The sequence below is a fragment of the Paralichthys olivaceus genome, chromosome 14 (assembly GCF_024713975.1).
Source record: "Paralichthys olivaceus isolate ysfri-2021 chromosome 14, ASM2471397v2, whole genome shotgun sequence".
NCBI lineage: Eukaryota > Metazoa > Chordata > Actinopteri > Pleuronectiformes > Paralichthyidae > Paralichthys > Paralichthys olivaceus.
In genome coordinates, this window is record NC_091106.1 from 17,273,174 (window position 1) to 17,286,837 (window position 13,664).

General features: G+C 42.3%; 1 protein-coding gene across 33 annotated transcripts in view; it reads left to right on the forward strand.

The window, feature by feature from the left end:
- Positions 1 to 13,664, forward strand: part of LOC109633137 (ankyrin-3-like) — a 109,006-nt gene that overhangs the window by 58,518 nt on the left and 36,824 nt on the right. For 21 of the 33 annotated variants that reach the window (XM_069538207.1, XM_069538214.1, XM_069538219.1 and 18 more), the window contains exons 7-24: positions 279 to 302; positions 1,891 to 1,989; positions 2,222 to 2,320; positions 2,573 to 2,671; positions 3,160 to 3,357; positions 3,631 to 3,729; positions 3,951 to 4,049; positions 4,156 to 4,254; positions 4,355 to 4,552; positions 5,979 to 6,077; positions 8,353 to 8,451; positions 9,957 to 10,154; positions 10,405 to 10,503; positions 11,250 to 11,348; positions 11,482 to 11,580; positions 11,708 to 11,803; positions 13,079 to 13,151; positions 13,289 to 13,345. In XM_069538207.1, coding sequence (XP_069394308.1) covers positions 279 to 302; positions 1,891 to 1,989; positions 2,222 to 2,320; positions 2,573 to 2,671; positions 3,160 to 3,357; positions 3,631 to 3,729; positions 3,951 to 4,049; positions 4,156 to 4,254; positions 4,355 to 4,552; positions 5,979 to 6,077; positions 8,353 to 8,451; positions 9,957 to 10,154; positions 10,405 to 10,503; positions 11,250 to 11,348; positions 11,482 to 11,580; positions 11,708 to 11,803; positions 13,079 to 13,151; positions 13,289 to 13,345 — 1,933 coding nt within the window. The remainder of the gene's footprint in view (positions 1 to 278; positions 303 to 1,890; positions 1,990 to 2,221; positions 2,321 to 2,572; positions 2,672 to 3,159; positions 3,358 to 3,630; positions 3,730 to 3,950; positions 4,050 to 4,155; positions 4,255 to 4,354; positions 4,553 to 5,978; positions 6,078 to 8,352; positions 8,452 to 9,956; positions 10,155 to 10,404; positions 10,504 to 11,249; positions 11,349 to 11,481; positions 11,581 to 11,707; positions 11,804 to 13,078; positions 13,152 to 13,288; positions 13,346 to 13,664) is intronic. The other 12 variants (XM_069538206.1, XM_069538227.1, XM_069538238.1 and 9 more) reach the window with 6 other exon arrangements.

A 13,664-nucleotide genomic window follows, 5' to 3' on the forward strand; every position in this document is an offset into this window, starting at 1 on the left:
CCTTTTGCTTTTCCTTCTTTCTTGGTTGAATTTGTTTTTGATGCTTGTCGTGGCAGAAAGGGGGAAGGAGCAAAACTTTGTATGGAAGATGATAATATTTGAGTTTGAGAATAACTTTCTCAAACTGAAAGTCTTATCATCCTAAATCTTAAATAACAACAGTGACTTTTGGTGCATATGTTTTTGTACGGAGCTCCTTCTCCCTGTCTCAGTGGAGGCCTTTCTCAGTTTTTTGCTCACTAACTGCTCATTCTCTCCTCTCTTGGCTGACTTTGTAGATGATGGTGAATAGAACAACAGAGGTACACCTCTACTCTGTACATTTTGTAGTCTCCATCGCAGCTCATAAAAACTGGGGGGAAAAAAGACACCTCAGTGCCCCTGAGTCAATGCATTAGTGCAGCCCCCCCTTCACTTTTCCATTTTAACTCAACTTTCGTCTTCTTGCTCTTCATCGCTTCATTCATGTAGTGATTAATATCTCCGCTCATAGAGAAAGACAGAGTAGCGCATGTTCCACTCGTACTGATGTAGTTCATCCTGAGGCTGGAGGCTTGGCTATCAAGGTTTTCCTTGATTCTAATGGTTTCATGGTGTCCAAAGCTTAAGCTACGGCTGTAATTTCTGCCAAATTCCTTGTGACTGTTGACAAAATGTTGTCCTGATGTGTCCCGACACAGTCCGTCCATGAAACTGATTAACATGATAACCAGTGTTAGCATGAGAGGTGGTTATCATTCATTGAAAAGCAGCGGTTTGTCCGTAACCTGCATGCAACCAAATCCCCATCGAGCTGTTAAGGAACCCAGCCTTCTAGCAAGTTTAATTAATTCACTAGATTGCTACCCCGTAGTGATTTAAGTACAACCCCCAACCCTTGCACCTCAAGCATTTTGCATGGGACCAAAGCAAGACGCTGTCTCGACACTGCTTCTATGGCAACCAGTAGCGCTTTGCCACACCAAAGCCAGGTGACCACCCCTCTGGGCGAGCCTGTATTTTGGCTGGCATGGTTTCAAAAAGGGCTTTGTTGATATGAGGCTCGTGCATGGTGGTAAACAAATTTGCATTGTATACTGATGGGAAATGATCGCAGATTTTATAGAGGAACATGAATTTACCCACTGATTGTTCACAGTTTGAATTAAAAGAGGCACTTTTTTGTGCGTGTGGAGTGTAAAAATGAAGTGTTAGATACTTGTAGTTGTGCTTTAGGTTTGGACACCAGATGTCTTAACTCTGAGACACCTACTTCCTACTAGATTATTGACTATATCAAATCGGTTTCCAGCGATTAAGTAGCTTAATGTGAGATTCCCGCGCTCATTGGACGAGATTCTTTCCACTGTCCTTTCTTTGCTTTGACAGCTGTTGCTCACTAAGCCAGGGGTTCTGATGGGAAATTACTCTCAAAGTCAGCAAATGGACTTTAGGTTCATTTGCAGAACACTGCACGTATCAGGATGCCTATAAAATAAAAAAACACAATTGTATATACAGTTTGCATTGTGAATTATATATTACATTTAGGCCAACTTAATCCGAGTGTACTTATATCACAGTATCATGAAAGCACATAGAAGCACACAGGGTATACTGAATTTAAACCCCTCTACTTGTCAGCATACCACTGGCCCCATGTTTGATGTGTCAATGAAAGACTTTTTCTGCTGCTGTGAGAGAAAAGTCAGGTGTTAGTGTAACAGTGTGTAGTAAAATGTGTCCCCGTCTGATGGAGTGTGAGTGAACACCAACCACAGGCCTTTGTAGACTGCTGTAAGAGCTCAAGGCCTCACCTGGCACACGAGTGTTGCGTTTCATCGGTTGTAACGTAATGTGTGTGTTTGTCTGTTTGCATGTACGTGTTGTACCGTTTTCCTCAACCCTCAGAGTGGTTTCACCCCCCTCCACATCGCGGCTCACTATGGCAACATAAACGTGGCCACGCTCCTGCTGAACCGGGGAGCTGCTGTGGACTTCATGGCTCGGGTGAGTTTAGTCTACCCTCTGCTGTCTAGGAGGAGTATTACCATGAGTAAAGGTAAACAAGAGTAAAGGAGTAAATAGTTAAATGCTGAGATTGTGATTTCTATGACTTATTGTTTTGTCCTCTCCACTTTCAATAGAGACAGTGTAGAGTTTATATCAGATTATATCAAAACCGACCAAGTAGAAATAAAGGCACATTTGATTTGACAGCTATTTCTTCCTCTTTGCTCAGAACGACATCACACCACTTCATGTGGCATCGAAAAGGGGCAACAGCAACATGGTCAAGCTGCTGCTCGACAGAGGATCCAAAATTGATGCAAAGACCAAGGTGAGTGTGAACCTATTTTTTTATGTTCAGAAATAAAGTGCAAGAGGCTGAGTGATACAGTATTTTGCTAAAGTTTATCAGGCAGATGTTTCTGTATTCTGCACAAATATATGAAACTCAAATTAAGACATTAGTTGCGAGAAAAACTCTTTGAATCTGTCTTGTCTAATGTTTCTTTTCAAGATTTGTGAGGATAATATGTGTGAGGTTGTTTATCCATCTGCAACCTTCCCTCTCCATCTTCTTTTTCAGGATGGCCTGACACCTCTTCACTGTGGGGCGAGGAGCGGACACGAGCAGGTGGTAGAAATTCTACTCGACCGAGGAGCACCTTTCCTATCTAAGACCAAGGTAGCTACTGGGACGATCAATTCAGGATTCACTGCTTTCATGAGATTAGGGAAGGAATAGTCACAAACTCATGTTTTATTTCCACTTTTGTAAAAAAGAATAGAATCCATCACTCAAACAGGGCACACTTGATTTATAACACACAGCTATTTGACATCTGTTAACCAGTCAGATAGCCGGTCTGTTGTTGTTGCTGTAGTGTTGTCGCGTTGTCTCCATAACGTCTGTGCGACCTCTCCAGAACAGCCTGTCTCCGCTGCGTAGCTCCACAGTTTGACCACGCAGGACGACCAGTGTAACAAAATAGACATTGTTGTAATGACCTCGTTATAACAATGCTTCTGTAACTTCCTTCACAGTCTTTCTGTGCAGCGCATGGCCACGCCCTAACTTCCTGTGTCTGTCCATCTGTCTATGTGTCCGTCTGCGTGTGTGTTTGTCTCTCTTTTGTCTCTCTCTCTTTCTTTCCCTCTCTCCTCCACCTGTAGAACGGTCTGTCGCCGCTCCACATGGCCACTCAGGGGGACCACCTGAACTGTGTCCAGCTTCTGCTCCAGCACGACGTGCCGGTGGACGACGTCACCAATGACTACCTGACGGCGCTGCATGTCGCTGCCCACTGTGGTCACTACAAGGTGGCAAAGCTCATCGTGGACAAGAAGGCCAACCCCAATGCCAAGGCGCTGGTAGGGATTCCATCAAAGTCTGTCGTGATCTATCGAGTAGTTTTTGCCTAATGTTGCAAACAAAAACTACAAATAAATGAACAGGGCTGAAAACATAACTGCCTTGACAGAGGTAATAACATGAAAAGATATTAAAATATTATTTTACCTTTGCACTGTGTACGTTTTGTGTACAACAGATGATTTATGTATCAGCCCAGTAAAAGCAGTCACCCAGTGTTCATCCCTTGCGCTTCGGCTTTACACAACTTCTCTCTTTCTGTCTATGTGCAGAACGGTTTCACTCCACTTCACATCGCCTGCAAGAAGAACAGAGTCAAAGTGATGGAACTGTTACTTAAACACGGAGCGTCCATCCAGGCTGTCACTGAGGTACTGTACTCCACACTGGACTCCTTCACTCTGCTTCACCGCCTCCTCCTGACACCAGGAGTGGTTTCTTGAAACAGAACAAATATTTAATGTCGAGCTGTACTTTTTAATAGACAACCTTTGAATGTGGCTAGTGTTTGGACTCAATGTCAGAAGTCACAGCTTTTCTACAGTTTAATATTTACAGTGCTTTTGTGTTAATCACATCTGTTTCCCTATAGTCTGGCCTCACACCCATCCATGTGGCAGCCTTTATGGGTCATGAGAACATTGTCCACTCACTGACACATCATGGAGCATCACCCAACACCACCAACGTAGTGAGTGGATCATTTATAAAGTAGTTTCACATTTTAAGTATTTTGTCAACTTGCATCGCTGCACATAAAAAGTTCCCACTGACATTCAGTCTCGTGTGTTCTCCAGCGGGGTGAGACTGCTCTCCACATGGCAGCCAGGGCAGGGCAGGCAGACGTCGTCCAATACCTGCTCAAGAACGGAGCCAAGGTGGAGACCAAGTCCAAGGTTAGAGCGCTGAGCCCGATTATCAATCACTCTGTCAGGTGAAGAAAAAACAAACGAGGATCAAATAATGGAGCAAAATGGACTTTTTCCTTCTCGGCAGGATGACCAGACAGCGTTGCACATCTCCAGTCGACTGGGTAAAGTCGACATCGTCCAACAGCTGCTGCAGTGCGGCGCCTCTGCCAATGCCGCCACCACCTCAGGCTACACCCCCCTTCACCTGGCTGCCCGTGAGGGACACCAAGATGTTGCTGCCATGCTGCTGGAGAATGGAGCCTCACTCTCCTCAGCAACTAAGGTAAAACTGCTGGAGGGTCCTGATGAGTGCGGAACATAACTGAGATGATAATTTTCTCTTTAAAGTGACAAAACCCAGCCTAAAAAAAACAAGTATAACAGTACAGAGCATTTAGACTTTTTTCTGTGCCTTATTTCCACTAGTGGGCGCTATTCTGTTTTCAGCAGACTCCCTGAAGCTTGTCTTATCATGTTTATTAGTCTGTTGCTCCGACTAATAAACATTGCTCCTGATATTAAGTCTCTGTTAAAGTAGAACCTGCCTACACATTTCTTATACTGGTCAAACTGTTCCTGCCACGTTGTGGATTAACATCATTTTTACAGTGTTCACATTCAGGTCAGAGATAATCTTAAAATAATTTAATCCTGACTTTCTCCTCTGGAGGGTTTTTTTTTCATCAACTATGGAAAGATGTTGTCATTTATTTCTGACTAATTGCACAGATTAAGGTCAGAGGGACTAGTAGAGTCGACCTCATGAGCTCGGTTTGTGCACGTGTGATATGTTGCTGGGGGCTGTCTTTCAAGGTGACCTCTGTCAGTGGAACAGATGAATGAAGGGTAGACCCTATGCTGCCATCTTTTGGGACATCAGCCGAGTCACCTGCTGAGGGAAATGATGTCATACTAACCTGGGAAGAAGAGAAATGGGGGACGAAAACTACAATTTGACCCATTTGTGATGTTTATGTAAAAAAACTACATCGAAGAAGTGTGTTCATTTTAAAACACTTCAAATCTTTCTATCCAGCGATCTGTCGTCTCTCAATCATTCACCGTATAAACTGTTAGAGAAGGGAACGTGAACAGTGGTGAAAAATGAGGTCAAGTGTTTCAGAGCGTGGAATGAGAATCTGTGGGAGTCTCACATTCCTGTGGAAAATATGACCTAATGTCTTTAAATATCTTCACATACACACAGGACGGAAGCCAAGATTAACATGATCACATTGTGCAACGGCTATTTATAGATTTGTATAGAGTTTCTCAGGGTTGCAAAGCTTAAACCAATCATGAATTTTAATGTAACTGATGAGGTGAATTCATTTAAACAGTCTAACTTCTTCCACAACAAATACATTAGCTTTTATCCATTGATAAAATGATAATGTTTCATGTCAGAGGTTATTCAAACATTGTAGTTCATGAAAATTTAGATTTTTTTAGAATGAAACAGGTTTTGATAACCTAAATTTGCTTTAAATCAGTTTAACACAGCATTTTTGTTGTTATTTAATTTTTGGTGAAAACAAATTCTGTGTCATTGCAGTTACATTTCAAAGTTCTTTAAAACTAAGTGAAAAATGACTTCTTTATGAAGCAGATCCAACTAAGGCTGATACAGACCATCACAAATATTCCGTCTCTAAGTCTCTTTCCGCCGTCATTCATTCTGATGATGTATATCATTTTGTGTTCAACAGAAAGGGTTCAGTCCACTGCACGTGGCAGCAAAGTACGGCAAGATGGAGGTGGCCAGTCTCCTCCTGCAGAAGAGAGCTGCGCCTGATGCTGCTGGAAAGGTGAGATGTGGAGAGCTCTGGTGCAAAACACATGTTGGTGTCAGGGAACGAATCCTGACCAACATATGAGGCTGTTCATCTTCACACTTGGCATGTGTGTTGTTAGGGCCCAAAGAAATGTAATTTTGAATTTGGTGTAATTTGGACACGCGATATATTCGGTTTTCATAAACCTTTGATAAAACAAAAGCGGCTGTGACTCATCAACAAAAGTGAGATTGCAGATCACAAAAGCCACTGATTCTTCACCTCGGGGTTCTGAGTCAAGTTTCACTGAACTTTGAATAAACAGGTGCACAGCTCTTTGTGCAGCTGCAGCTTCAGGGTAATGCAGAGTCCAGCAGCAGGTCTTTATTTGCCGCGGCTCAAATGCTGCAAGTCACTTTTACAGTTTCGCAACCAGCGAACATCACAGGCCAAGCAAACGGCCCATTGCAAACAGGCGGGTTTAGAAACTGCACTCAACTAGAAATGTACAACAAAGCATAGAACATGAACAAGTAGTAAATACAGTGTTGACCTATCCGGAAGCTTCGTAAAGATCTTTCATTGAGCAGTACACCGTAAACATTTCTGGTGAGATATGGCCAACGAATGGCTAAAATCAGGAAGTCATTCAGATAATGTGTCCATTTATCATCCTGCAAGTCTTTCTGTTGCCTGCTCTTATCCAGTCTGTCTCTCAGAGAGTAAACAGAATCATTTCTGAGTTGAATTTTTTCCGAGCTGCAGCTGGAGACGGCAGGTTGGGGAGTGATCTCGGGACGACACTGCAAACAGATGCTCGTCCTGTTTCTTAAAAAACCTCCTGGGCAGATTTGCTTTGTATCGCCGAGATGAGAAACGCTCCGTATGCACCCTTGAACAAACGCGTTTGCATCCACACACATATTGACACATTTACTAGCACAGACCTACTGGCACTGACGATAATGTTCGCTCGTTGTGTGTGTGTCTGTGCCACCATCTGAGAGCATTTAACATAATGGCGGTCAGGTATGATAATGACGCTTCCACTCTGCTCGCTGGTGTCACGCTCAAATCGGTCCCATTGTAATCCTGAGTCTAAACTTAGAGCAAAACCAGAGCTTCTACTGCAGTTCAACTCTTTAAAAAAAAAAGAAGAAAGATTAGAGACAAACAAAGGAATTTGGTTTCCTCACATTTTGACCAAGAGTACGAGAGTTGTAACTAAACATTGTAACAGCTCAGAAGTTTATCAGAACGTATTCTGGGACACATATTTTCTGAGTCGTTTCAAGTTGAGTGAGTGGGACATTCCAGTGGCTCAGTGAGCATCCTGCTGACTCAGTGCTGGTTACTGAGTGGGATATAAGTTGTGTATTGTGCGCATGAAATACTCTGGATGTAGCTCTCTCTGCTCTCAGTTTTGTGAAAAAAAGAAGGAGGTTCACGACAATGTTTTATCTAAAACACATGATTTTGTGACACCTCCACTTAATTGTAAACAAAGTGTGGTGTTGAAACCTACAACCTCTCGAGAATTGTGCAGAACTTAAGCTTTTGAAATGGAAATTATTTGCATATTGTAGATTTTTCAATCAAGACAGTTGATTTTTTTTGTCTAAAACCCATCAGACACCTTTTTATTATATATGTCTGAAGACATGTCTGCAGAGGACCTTTCCACTGCTACTCCTGCTGCTGCTAAAAAATGCATTGAGTGTCTCATCATCACTTTTTAATGAAAACCATGAATTTCCCATTTTGGTGCTTTTGATTCTTTTCCATTTAAAACAAGGAGAAACTCCACTAATCTGCTACATCAGAGTCTGTTTCCAAAACTATCTTATATCGGTCCATAGTTATATTTCTGTGATTTAGGCTCTAAATCTTTGACAAAAAATTATTATACTATATTTATTTGAGTGCTGAGAAAATTCTATTTCATGTTGAGCTAAATAAAGGCTTTAAAAATATACTTCAAGGACATGCACATCTCTCCCTTTGCTTCTTTTTCTGAATTCCAGCATGAAGTCGTTCTAAACTGTCTCCTTTACTAAATATCTTCCATCAGTTTGATGTCCATCTCTCTTCACATTTTTGTTTGCTTCCGTCTTCTTACTCGTGTGCGTGTTTGTGCTCGTAAGCGTTTGCTGATCTTCTAACTCCGTGTTGTGTTGCATGCCTGCGTGTGGATGTGTCTCTGCATTGTGTGTGTGTGTGTGTGTGTGTGTGTGTGTGTGTGTGTGTGTGTGTGTGTGTGTGTGTGTGTGTGTGTGTGTGGGTGTGTGTGGGTGTGTTGGTGTTTTAGAGTGGGCTAACTCCACTGCATGTAGCTGCTCACTACGATAATCAGAGAGTGGCGCTGCTGCTGTTGGATCAGGGAGCTTCCCCGCACGCTGCCGCCAAGGTATCCACACAAACACACGTAAACATACTGAAACCAATCCACCTGGCTTCGCTCTCTTTCGCCTCCTCCGTTAACCATTAACAGTGTTTTTCATGTAATGTACGTGGAGATGTCATACCTCCCCTTCTCTCATTCCATGTTTATAACACAGTGAGTGAGTGTGTGGCTTTTTCTTTGAGCTCAGCAAACTTTTGGAAATATCGACTTGTACTTTCAGCTAAATTTCACAATTATTCTCACAAAACAAAAGCAGAGGGCACTTGTGAACGGACGGAGGATGTTTTCTACGTGTCACAAATTACTCTCTCTTCTAAAGCCATATATTTTTGGCTTTCCCAAAAAGAAAATACTAATATAGTTATTGCTTTCATAATGTCTGACGCACACAAGCACACATCCTTGTGGTTCATCTCCTGTTCAGCTTTAGAAGTCACAGAATAAGCATGAGCAGAATGACAGACGTAGAGACGAGGCAGGAAATTCTGTTTTTCTAGACCGACATCTGGAAAAAGGAGACCAAAGACTGAAGGAGTAATTTGTCTTTGTGCTCTATCTTCCCTTTTCATCACTGGCTCTGTTTCCTGCATGTTTTCTCTCTTTCTCCCTTCATCTTCATCTGTTTCTATTTATTACTTTTCTTTGCCTCCTTCCCTCCTACACACTCACTCATTCCTCCCTGCCGCCCTTTCTCTCGGTTTCCTCTTCTATAAAATTGTTCATTTAGCTGCATGCTGGGTGTAATTTAAGTGCATTTGGAAATCAGGATCCGTCTGTGTGAAGTAGAGGAAATGTCCACTAGTATTTGCACACACAGACGTAGCAGTGAATTGTAACGAAGTTGCATGAAACACATCTACTGGTATATCTGAGACAGGAGGATACTGAGGAAATGATGATGTTGTCTCATGAAATTTGTGTCACCAATCCTTCATTGAAGATAAACCCACCACTCTGTGAACCTCAGGGCTGCCAGGAGGGTTGAATAAAGCCCAGCTACAGTTTCCAACAGGGAAATCATTTAACTTTTATCTGTAATTTGATGCTCTGTATGAGGAATGTCAGAAACTTCCCGTCTGTTCACTCTGTCTCCCACTACCATTTCCTACTGTTGAGTCTGTGTGAATCCTCCTGAGGGACATTTGTTCTATCTCAGATGCTCATTCACAAATTCTCCACTTGTTCCACAAAATCGTAAAATTATGTTTGTGTAGCCTGATGATGATTTTAACCATGAGTGCAGAAATCTTTTTTTCTGTTTATTTTTTAAATGTATTGGGATGTAATAAAAACAATGTCGTCTGATCACAGTGTCCATCGTACAGCTTTGTCCATACTTACATACAATGTACGATGTGAATTCCATTTTGTTTCAGAATGGAATCAAGTACATTATAGAGATGTAACACCTACTTTGTGCAGCACAAAGCATGATCACTATTTCTCAGTATAATGAAACAGCAGTCCAAGCTCAATCCAACCTCCTGCGTATCTTTGACCTCCCTCAGAACGGCTACACTCCACTGCACATCGCTGCCAAAAAGAACCAAATGGACATCGGGACCACGCTGCTGGAGTACGGCGCAGACACCAACGCAATGACGCGGCAAGGCATCAGTCCTGTTCACCTGGCAGCGCAGGAGGGCAGCGTGGACCTGGTGTCCCTGCTGCTGACCAAGAACGCCAACGTCAACATGTGCAATAAGGTGAACTCAGTCACAAAGCTAAAACATGCATGCAAATGAATACTTATCCTTAGTTTCATCATAGGGATACTAATTGTACCTGGTCAAATCAAATTAGTAGAAAAACAATTGTCTTGGGACTTTTAATAAAAACTTTTCAGTATATTTTTTCCAGAAGGATAACATGTGTCCGTCCTGTTATGTGTTCCCACTATAACAAATGTGTTTACGTGTTCTCACGTGTTTTTGTGTGTCCTTCCTTCATGTATAGAGCGGACTTACACCACTTCACTTAGCAGCTCAGGAGGACAAGGTCAATGTTGCAGAAGTCCTTCTCAACCACGGGGCTGATGTCAACCCACAAACAAAGGTAAAGCTTTACACACACACACACACACACACACACACACTGATGCATGACTTATTTTACTCTTTATTTTAACTGGAACTTTCTTTTCAATGTATTAATGGCTTTGGAGAAATTCACTCGGACACTTTTTGTCGCCCGCATGCATTTAATCTGCTTTCGTCTGAGCTGCTACATAAATAAAAAACTGATACCTGGTGTTTATGTCTTTGCGGATGCAGCAAACACACACGTGCACATGAGCTCATACACGATCTAATATTCAGTTACATTCACTGATCCACAAACACTCACCCGCTATACACAGGCCTCATAACATGCTGCTCACGTTCAAACATGTTCTCGCTGAAGGTTATTTTCTGTGTGTGTGTGTGTGTGTGTGTGTGTGTGTGTGCTGACAGGACAGTTGTTTACAGCAAACAGGTTATTCACTCGCTGATCTCCATTATCATTATGCAGCACACACATCATCTAACAGGGACATGAAATGTGATGTAGTTTGGACGTTATAAAGTTATTTTTAGAATCAGATAACATGCTGAGAAATAGAAGATTATTTATTTTTCATGTAAAACCATTAGTTTTTTGTCGTAATAATAATTCTCATAGATGCACTGTGAACAATAACTCTCTCAGAATCTGTGACGTAAAAAGATGTCAGCTCTCGTACGTCACCATCTTTTTCTCCTCTTTTCATTCACTCGCCCTCTCATGTCTGTGTCTGACCTCCTCTCCTCTCCTCCATGCAGATGGGTTACACTCCGCTGCACGTGGCTTGTCACTATGGCAACGCAAAGATGGCAAACTTCCTGCTGCAGAACCATGCCAGAGTCAATGGCAAAACCAAGGTAGACAAACACCGAAATGCACACACGTGTACGTGTACGTCACTCGCACATGCACCCTCTTGTGTAACTGTTTTTGTGTTTTTTGTACAATTTCTAAAGCCGACTGTGTTCATGTGTCTGTGTCTCTGTGCAGAACGGATACTGTCCTCTACACCAGGCAGCTCAGCAGGGCCACACCCACATCATCAACCTGCTGCTTCAGCACGGGGCCTCAGCCAACGAGCTCACCGTGGTCAGTGCACAAACACACTGGCACACACACACTCCAACAGCGCCGGAGCTTGACGAATTACTGAATGCTCTTTTTGTTTTCTGTGCTCCTCCTCTGAATAACTCTCTTTCGGTGTGTCACTGGTCAGAATGGGAACACTGCCCTCTCCGTCGCCCATCGACTCGGGTACATCTCTGTGGTGGACACTCTGAGGCCCATGACGGACGAAAACCTGACCACCATGGTGAGAACCACTTTCCTATCAATGGTTGAAGGTGTCTCCAATACATTCCAACCTAACTCTATTCTTGTGGATGTTTTATATAACATGGATATAGACTGAATACGAGAGCCAGGTCAATACAATAAATGTGACACTGAATAAATTAAATTATCATTGAAAAGTATGAAATGTTTTAAAAGTAATAATCCAGCATCCTCAGTTTAGGTAATATTTTATACATTTTAGACATTTAGCCTCTTTGGAATATGCTTCAAAATGCGTGTTCAGCGGCTGTATTGAGCTGAATTGTGTGACCAACTCTTTGCCCAAATCTTGGCTGCAGGATACTGGAGGTTGAGTCAGTGTGTGAATCCTGCAAAATCAGCCAGCAAGTCAGTCAGTCAGCAACCATGTGTCACGTGTGTGAAGTCCTGAGAGAGAGAGAGAGAGAGAGAGGGCTTAGATTGGAGCTTAAGGTTTCTCCTCTAATAGCTCAGGTCACTAACAGCGATCGGATCAACACACGTGTCTGGCGGGGGGGGGGGGGGTAGTAAAGAAAGAGTAGCAGAGGTATGATGAAGAGGTGACAGGAGGGGGGGACAGTGGGTAAGGAGGTGGGAGGTCACTGAGGATACTGCACAATCAGCAGCAAAGTGTATTAGTCATAACTGTCTCTATCGATGGGGATGAAAGTAAAAGATCAAGGTCGTTTCCCTGCTCGTGTGTTTGAGTGATGTATTATTCACTGTGCAGAGGCCTCGTTGTTTTATTCCTCTGTTGTACCTGTGTCTTCACCCTGTTAGATCTGTGCTGCTCAGCTGTGTGGCCTTCAAACACACCTATTATCACTTCTTAATGTGACAGGAGCCACAACTAAGATTCAGCTAAATGTTCAGGAAGTTCACGTGAAGGTCACATTTCACACTAGATGGACTGTAACTGCTGACGTTGTCCTTAATTGACGCAGTTGTCTTTGAAACAATGACTGGTTTTCAGGTGATGTAATATTGTCAGACCGTCTAGATGTAATCCTTGAAACTAGTTTGGATGAAATTGACGGTTAATCCTTGTAATTTTCTCAAGTTGTTTCAAAGTGTAAATATACAGGAAAACAGGAAAAACGCTGCGTCATTTGACAATCTGAATTGATGATTTTATATTATAACAAATAATAGTATTTGGAAAAACATAGCTTACAGCTTTGTAACTTTGGGGCTGTTTGGGATTTGTTTGGAATATATACATTTATTTTATAAAAAAACTGAATTGTCCATCTATCTGTCATCATATTTACAGAGTGCATCAGAAAAACACAAAATCAATGTTCCAGAGACCATGAACGAGTTCCTCGACATGTCAGACGATGAAGGTACGTAGAAAATACGAAAACTTCTCTTTATTTTCCTCATTTCAAACAATTAGGGGCTAAAATTTGATTCATTTTCACTGGTTTGACTCTGATGCCATTTTCATTAACGCGCATGTTTCACTGTATGTGCGTCACAGTTCGGGCCAATGTGCCAGAGATTCTCAAAGAGGAATCTTTTTCTGATGTTGATGAAGGTATTCGTCGACAGTTTGACTCCACCGTAGTTAGTTTGTTTTCTTTTAACATGACACATTTCAGCAGAACTAACAACCTGCCTTTGTTGAAGAGCTAACATCAAGCTTTTGCCATTCTACTATTCAGCTTTGCTTCTCATAGAGTGTGCAGCAGAATCACAGCATACTCACCCAACGTTGTGTTTTTTTTGTGATGCTGTTTGAAGTAACTCGCCAAAAAGGGGGTTGGACCGAGCTGGAGATATTCTATTTGTGTTATGTTTGTTTTTGTTTTATTTACTGTAATACCAGCCCTCCATCATCTGACACAGAACGAAGT